A 9,070-nucleotide genomic window follows, 5' to 3' on the forward strand; every position below is an offset into this window, starting at 1 on the left:
TTTATATGATTCAACAGGAAATTTAAAAACGTATAGAAAAAGTTCTTTTTATCTTGTAATTATATATTCTTTTGTCCATACCCTGACTCACACAAATCGAAAAACAATATGTGTACTTGCCAGACCCAGGATTCGAACCCGAGACCCACGGCGTATAGTACAATGAAAATAAATAAGTATCACTGGTAAAGTTTAATGTGGAATATTTATGTCACATCTCCACACCCGTGGACTAATAAATATACTATTTACCGCCACTGTCATACAGTGGTACCTAAGGGGCACTGAACGACCACAGGGATGCCCTTACACCCCTGGGTAGACGAACTCATAAATTTCGGTGGATGTATGTGGTATTAAAGAACTAGAAAAGAGTGGGAGGAAGTAGGGGATGTCTTCATTCAGGATATACCTCGATGATGATAATGGTAAATACAGTCCACGATATCAGCCGTAATAATATTCATATTATTTGTCCTGCTGCACACTAGAATAAATGACATATCATCGTTGAAACTAGAAAATTGTGTAACTCCAAAAACACTACTTTACAGGAGAGACAAAGTCAATTTTCGATTAAAACGGAGTTACACAATTTTCTAGTTTCAACGACGATATTATAATATGCACATTTAAAAAAGCCGTGATATATAAATGGTCTTTAATTTTTTTTTATTGAAAAAACCCAGAATCGAAATACAGGAGGACCTCGACTTTCGCACATAATTGGTTCCTGAAAGTGTGTGCGAATGTTAAATGTCCGAAAGTAGAGGGAAGTAAAAAAATATTTAAATTGTTTGTATTTTAAAATATTTATTTATCAAGTAAATATAAGATGTTTAAGAGACATGTTTAAGTGGGGTTTGCGGGTGTTTCCCTTAAAAAGTTATCAAGAGTTAACTGTTTGCCACTCTTCTTTTTCTTATTTTAAATAAAATATTTTAAATTATTAACTTTACAATATTGCTTAACTGCTGGCACGAAATTTAAAGTGAACCAATCTTTAAATATTAACGCAGTAACCCAGGCTTTTTCATTTGATTACCAAATGACTGGAAGCAATTCTTTATCTTTCCCTTTCAATGCTCTGGGATTTTCTGGTTGATAAATTAACGGCCCACGTGCTCGTCGTAGGTCAAAATTGAGTTTTTGATATTATTTATTATTTTAATTTTAAAATATTCACGATAAAAAATTATATTGATAATCTCTGTGATCCCAAATTTGACAAGAATTAGGCATTTTATTATTCAAAAAATCGGCAAGATTAACACATTTGAAGTTGATTCTAAAGATACTTATTATAAGCTATGTCTTTGACCATTCAAGTGTGATAAACATCTTATTAATAATGATTGCTTTATAATAATTATTGACCTAAGAAAGGTAGTGTTTTTTTGAAATACGCCATTTCTTTTGTCATTCCCCAGTGGTTAAGCTACAACATACGGCTGTAGCCATAAATTGCAAACTATAATTGAAGTAGGGAGTAAAATGATATTGACGCGCGTGTTTGAACATGTACCGTTTAAAAAAAAATTCGGTTAGCGAATTGTGCGAAAGTCAAACATTCGAAAGTCGAGGTCCGCCTGTGCAACCTTTTTCGCCAAAACCTTTCATATCAAATAATTTTTTTTGGAAGTCTGATAAAAGTATGCATACAACACTGAATATTATTGACCACTGGCAATACGTATCTATGATTGAGAGTGCCGCTAATCGTACTATAGTTATAGTACAATACTATAATTTTATTTTGGTTCTGCAAAAAATTCAAATTAATAAATTTGCATTATAATCTTACATCAAATTACTGTCATTTTTTAGCATTTAAAATGTTTCTGGTGCTAATTTTTTTTATTAAAATTATAATTTTTAGACTTTGTACTATAATTTTAATAGAAAGCATGGCAACACTGGATTTGACAGATCTCCCGGCCGAATGAGGTTAGGAAAAGAGGAAATTACAAATTTCGCACTTCACGTCTAGTCTAACAAGTATATGATTTAACCACTAAAAATGTTCGGGAGATTAGTTAGTTCTCTATTTATGACTGCCCAGTGAGTAACATGTTTATTTATTTAATTCTTCCTTGCCTTCTCAAATACCATATTACTTATTGAAAGTTCTTATTTTCATTCATGCCGGATCAGTGATCAAACCAAGGATGTTACCTTCTTCTATAGAGATAGAACCTAAACGTATGAAAGTGGAGCAAAAAGACTGCTGACTACTAATTTTCATTCGAACTATAAAGATATTGAGACGCAGTAGCGGCACAATTACCGAAAAATGTACTTGTGACAAACTGGACTGTGCTGCTTCAGCGATTTTGGTAGGGAAACCACAGAAGCGTTTCTTCAATATCTTTTGTGTGAAACGCAGATCACGTTAGATCTCCCAACGCACAATATCTGCATTTCTTCGTTAATTTGATACCCTTGGTGCTTGGCCAGAGTGAACGCGCGGTCAGCAGGGGCGCGTGCAACTCAAACGTATAACCGTGTGTGATATGCCCAAAAAAAGACATTGTCCACGAAAATTTCACACACGGTTATACGTCTGGGCCTGCTCAACCACACTGGTCTAGCACTTAAAATTATAGTGATACCCAACTTTTTTGTTTTTTGGAAACATTTTGTAAAACCTCAAGAAATTCCTAGTTATCCGAGACATATCAGTGGCGTACCCAGTGGGGGGGGGGGAAATAATTCATTGTATAAGTACCCTTAATTTGAACTAAAACACAATTTGAAAAACGTTAATGTAGTGTTTCACACTGCCTTTAATCTTAGCGGTAGGTAGGGGGCCCGCCAAATATCCTAGCTTGAGGGCCCATTCAGTATGTGGGGGCCATGGTGTAGGTACACCGAGTGCAATAGACAAAAGACCGATAAACGATACATTAGGCTGTGTTGTGTATAGTAGGTTTGTTTATAAGTTAACTGCAATAATACTTTTTTGTGTCCATTTTCAATTGGACTCTCCTTGGGCTCACCCCAATATTAAATCCTGAGTGCGCCACTGCATATTATGGTATATAAAATAAACATGTGACTGTCCTAAATGGGAAATCGACTCTGATGCTGTACGCATACGGGTTAAATTAAATAAACAGATAGTGTTCCTACAAAGAAATACAACAAAATAGTTTGCCAGAGCATTTAAGTCAATTCTTCAATGTCCAAACACATGTTGCTACTACTATATTTTTTTACAATGGAAATTTTGTCCTACGAATCTGACAGTCAGTGCAAATAGCATATTAAAAGTTACCTTGTTTTCAAACATAGGCAGTTAGAAAGCTGATTTTTTTGGAAGAAAAGTAAAAAATCATTCATGTGTAAAATTCTTGTTTTGGGAAAGCCAAAAAAAGAAAAGGTTTAGTTTTGGATGAACAATTTTATTAGTACCCATACTCATTCGGAAAAGAAATCTTTAAGCAACCTAAAGTTTCATCGAAGCTAAGGATGATGTTCCTAAATAAAAATAAAATCTTGACGCACCATTCATTGCACTATTTGTTTTAAAGCATAAAATCTAAAATGCAGTTGAATAAGGAATATACAAAATTTGAAAACATCTGTAACAACTACTGATTAAAATCGTCGTAATTAACTAAGATGCCCGTAACTTAATTGCAAGAGTGTACCGACGCAAATCCAGCAGATACAGGTTCAAGTCCCGTCGGGTGTCATATTTTTATCTACAAAATGATTTTTTCTGGTGCGTATATGCATGAGATGTTTTCAAATCATGTATATTCAATAATATATAGAATGTTACATTCTGAAATTTTGTGTCTTATTTGTTGAATTGATTGAATAAAAGAAATAGTTTTTTAATAAGGAATATTGTAATGGTTAACTAGTGTAGATAAAAGATAAGAGAAAAGACTTGAAACACAATGAAGAGCTTGCCCGCTCTCAAAAGTCATCGCGTGCCTTTTTTTTTTTCCGACCATGTCCGATGCTAATATGATCATATGGGCCTCCACAGGGTAGAGGTTTGTATTAACAGACTTTACGAGAAATGGATGTCAGCCACTTGCTCAACCTATTAGGTCCATACCCTGACTCACACAAATTGAAAAACAATGTGTACTTGCCAGACCCAGGATTCGAACCCGAGACCCACGGCGTGATAGTCCAACGCTTAAGCCGCGCGGCCACCGTGGTTGTCTACATACAAGCGTGCCTACATACACGTAAATAATTATTATAAACTATTCATTTCATTACAGGCGCGTTGCACCGGCCATACTCCCGGCAAATGCGTTCCAGTCTGTTGCCGCTCCAACAGTATCATCGTCGATTGTTAATGCGTGGTCGATGACGCAAGTGCGCACCAAGATGCGTTGCCATTTCCCTCGTGCCAACGACACTAAGAGGGTCAAGAAGCACGGTTGGCTTGCTAGGATGGCCACACTCTCCGGAAGGAAGGTCCTCATGAGAAGAATATTAAGAGGCAGACATGTTTTATCGCACTGATTTATTATTTCATCTATAATATCGTTATCTCACTTAGAATTATCTACATAGCATTTCACAGTCAAACATTGTATGTCATTAAAACATTAAATCTTTATTATAAATACAACGTTTACATTTATTACTTACATTACAAAATATAATATTATAAATAAATAAAATCACAAAAATAATGTTATATAACAAGCTCATTAAAGTTACATTTGCAAACTCCCCCGATGATTAAAAAAAGGATACTTTGATTTCCTTATCAGTGAAATACACTTGTGCATATTATGACAGCTGATGGATGAGCATAACCACACGCAGTCTGCATAGAGCAGCGTTACTCAACCTGCGGCCCTTTAAGCTTTTATGTGCGGCCCGAAACACATTTATTATCAGGAATTATCATTAATTTTTATATAATTATAATTAATCATTAATTTTTGACGAACAGATATTATATTATTATTCTGTTTTAGTTTATAATTTTTAAAATCTCAAAAATGTTTTGTAAAAAAAAGGGGGGGGGGGCGTTTCATGATTTTTTTCGTCACACCAGTAGTGATGCGGCCCTCGTTACTTTACATATATATGTATTTGGCCCGAAGAGAAAAAAGGTTGAGTATCATTGGCATAGAGTGTATAGCAGTGGCAAAGGATGAAGGTGGGCTGTTGAGTTCCAACATAAATAATGTATACTAAACTTTGACAGTTAAACGTATGTGTTTTAATTGAACTAAGACTACAATGTGTAAATAGTGTTGGTTTTTAAAATTCAATTAAACCCCCCTAATCCAAGCCATAGTAGATGATATTAAAAAAATATTCATTTATCACTAAAATATCTAAAATTATGCCATTAAACCATACATAATTTTAGATATTTTATAGATAGAAGAATATTTTTCATCGATGGTTTGGTTGGGCAGGGCTTAATGAATTTAAAAAAAAAACAACCACCATCTGCAATAATATGTATTCTTAATTCAACAACAAATAAGTATGACTGAAAAAATTTGCACAATTTTGTCAGATCGCCAATGCATCTTCGACATTGTCCGATCCTAATAGGATCATATGGGCCTCCACAGAGTGGAGGTTTGTATTAACAGATTTTGTTTTTACGAGAAATGGATGTCAGCCACTTGCTCAACCTATTATTAGGCCCATACTCTAACTCATACACAAATTGAAAAAATGATCGCACATAACATACGTGAACTATTATGGTTTGGTTAGGTGGGGTTTAATTGATTTTTAAAAACTAACCAGCACCATCTGCAAATTGTTTTCTTAGTTCAATGAAAAGAAATAAGTACGACTGACAAAGTTTAGTCTGCACTAGTTATGTCGAATCATAATAGCCTATCTCCACTGATTGTATACTATGAAAAGAGAAAATCACTGCGGAAGTAATAAGGTAAGGCAACGACGTCGCACAGGGGTAAGAGGGGCACTGTGCATCGAAAACGTCCACTGATTAGCCCACCCACCAGCGATTATGTCATGCTGCAGTGGTTGGTCAAAAATTCTTACTGCACTGATGTTGTATGTATCGTTTCTTACATTTTGAAAAAATCTAATTACACAGCAAAATTGACATATTATTATGATGTGGTTATTTCCAAATACCATATTGTTATTTTAATCAACATAATAAAATATAATTCAACATCACATCTGTATTTCGAGGGCTTAGTGTCAAACAACACTATCTACAAAAGTGCAACTTTACAGGAGAGCCAAAAATCGTTATTTTAGATTCTTGTAACTCAACAAGGGAAATGTTTATTTAAAACCTAATGTTAATATTTTATAATTTATTGTGTATTGTACATTTATCTTGCTTATGATGATGTTAAAATTTATAGGGATAGTTTTTAAAAAATATGAAAACAAGGGTAACTTATGTAGTTAGCGTTAAACTTTACTGACGATTTAATAGGAAATTAGAAAAGATTGACATAACATTGTTTGACTATTATGTAGCCGTAAATGTAAAATAACGTTATCCCAAAAAAAAATTTTTTGTGGATAACGTTGTCTGACTTTAAGCACTCGATTTATTCGTATCATTTTAATTAAACGGTTTTTTTGTACAGTTCTGGAAAGTTATAGATCATTACACAAAGACTATATACATAGATATGTGGACTTGAAATAGATGCTTCAAATTATTATGTATTGTCTCAAAAATCATATTTGGATATATTTGTGTTGTCATCAGTTTATTTCTGTCTGCCAATGTATAGAAAGAAGCACCCCGCAACTATAGTATCATTACATTTAATTATACCCCATCTTTTTCTATAATGTGGTGAAAAGATTTATGCACGAAAGAAAAGATAGAATATACATAGTAAATACGTTTTGATCATTGAATTTTACATGCATTTAAAAATTTTGATTGTATAGTGTATTCATCTCATGAAGGCTCTCATTCTCAGATGTTACAATTGCGTTACTACACATTCTGCCTAGCCGAGTGAGAGTGAGCTTTCGTGACGTAAATAAATATACTATACTATTTTTATTTTTTTTTGACAGTGATCATAATATAGTATACTATAACAATGCTTTAAGGGCCCACATGTCATGTAATTTATTGAATGGGTAAAATGGCTTTGGAGATAATAAAATATTAAACCATCATAAAAACTATTAATCATGGCAAACGCAAAATATTACGATTTCTTCGAAAGTATTAGTCTACTTATTGCAAATTTACTGAACCTATTTTTTGTTTATAATTTTATGTATTTTTCATTAAAATTAAAGGAATTAATGCACGCCTATAGCCACAGATATATTATGATATACTAAAATATGATTATATTATCAATTTATAACGACACTTACAATAATACCCCTTTTTATGGTACCTACCTATTAATAGTATATTTTATAAAAAAAGAGGGAATAATAACAACATATTATTATATTATACAATTTTCCTACAAAGTCCATAGATTGTTCAGACGTAGCGACCTTTACAGAGCATGTGGGCCATTAAACTAAAAAATAGTTTTAAGCTTTAGGGCCTCAATATAATCTGCAACACATGCATTGGTATAAAATATAAATAATGCAGCAACAAACACTCAGACAGACAATCTTTGGATTGATTATAATCGGCACATTAAAAAAAAAGGAAAAAAATGTCTTCCTAAACTATTTTTGAGTAAAATAAAGAAAATATTTTCTCACAATGCGAAAGTATATTATATATAAGACTTTCTTTAAAATATTGGTTATGCTATACTGCTGAAACCATCACCAACATACCAATGACATATTATTTAAGTATTCTACGTAGTTGCCTTTTTTTTTAAATTATTGCCATGCAAACTAGAATATTAATGTGTATCATGCTTTATGTTTTATGTTTAAAAAGATATTTTACATTTATATAAATGATTCCATAGAATCTACTATTTACAATTATTATCAACCTTTTCAAAGGCTCGTGTCCTCACCTGCCTAAGTATCCACTGGTCTTTACATAATATATATAAATTTATCCATTATATTTTTTTTGTTTCGGTTGACATGTAAGGATAAATTTTACATAAAATAATGTAGTACACCTGCCTGTCGCTAGGTTAAAATATAGACTCAGAACATGATATTATATACATATTAAATAAAAATGGGGATTCCTCTGTTCTCTCAGTCAAGTAGTTGTTTAAATGAATCTACCATAATAGCGGTGATCAGTTTGGGTGAAAGTTTATCATTAATTATGGGCAATTAGATTAGTCATCTGAATTTTGTATTTTTATTATAATTTTCCTTGCACAAAACCCAAAGGACCAATATAAGATAGGATACAGAAGTTAGCAAACAAAAGGGGCAAAGTAGGTTTAACGATAAATGTAAATTTGTAAATACTCATCAATGGAACTCAGGTCAACAACTATAAATGTTTTATCTTGTAGAAATGTCTACAATAATGGAGATATGTATGGTGAGATTGTTTGCAGAACCAAACTAGCATTCAGCCACCTGAAAAGTACTTTCAAAACTGACCTCCATTGCGCCTAAGGCATAGTGTGCATCCAATATGTGCTAGCATTGCTCATGTATGTATGTGAAACATTAGCGGCGATGGGTGGAGGTAGGCTGTGGGTATCCGACATAAATCATACGCAATAAACTTTATGAGTCGTACTTATTTTTTTCATTGAATTAAGAATACAAATTGTATATGGTAATGGTTAGGTTTTAAATTCAATTAAACCCATGCCATTTGTATTTTTAATTAAATGAAAACAAATAGATATGACTGATAAAGTTTATTGTGCATTTGGATGTTTCCAGCCTACCTTTCACCCTTCACCACTTTGAAACGTAGACCTTTAATGTAAAAGAGTTCAAAAAATGAATATCAGCGTGGTATGGAAAGGTGCACGTTGAGCATCATTCGGAAAGACCACAAAAGAAACCAATGGATAAGGAAGTGGACTCGAGTACATGATGTGATAGATGTTGCCATAGGAATTTGCAATAGGCTGGACATGTTGCTTGGCGAATGGATAAATGCAGTCATACAGTAGTATACAAGGAAAACAGTGCCGCCTTAAAACCCGCCGGA

The 9,070-nt window shown here is 33.2% G+C and overlaps 1 protein-coding gene across 1 annotated transcript; it reads left to right on the top strand.

Annotated features, from left to right (window-relative positions):
• Positions 1-1,916: 1,916 nt before the first annotated feature.
• On the top strand, positions 1,917-4,600 carry mRpL34 (mitochondrial ribosomal protein L34). The gene is made up of 2 exons (XM_085945990.1): positions 1,917-2,061; positions 4,245-4,600. The coding sequence occupies exons 1-2, from the start codon at positions 2,021-2,023 to the stop codon at positions 4,489-4,491; spliced, it is 288 nt and encodes a 95-aa protein (XP_085802116.1). The 5' UTR covers positions 1,917-2,020; the 3' UTR covers positions 4,492-4,600.
• The last annotated feature ends 4,470 nt before the right edge of the window (positions 4,601-9,070 follow it).

Source organism: Rhyacophila brunnea, unplaced genomic scaffold (assembly GCF_057557595.1).
Source record: "Rhyacophila brunnea isolate RB1 unplaced genomic scaffold, BYU_Rbru_1.0 scaffold_19, whole genome shotgun sequence".
Taxonomy (NCBI): Eukaryota; Metazoa; Arthropoda; class Insecta; order Trichoptera; family Rhyacophilidae; genus Rhyacophila; species Rhyacophila brunnea.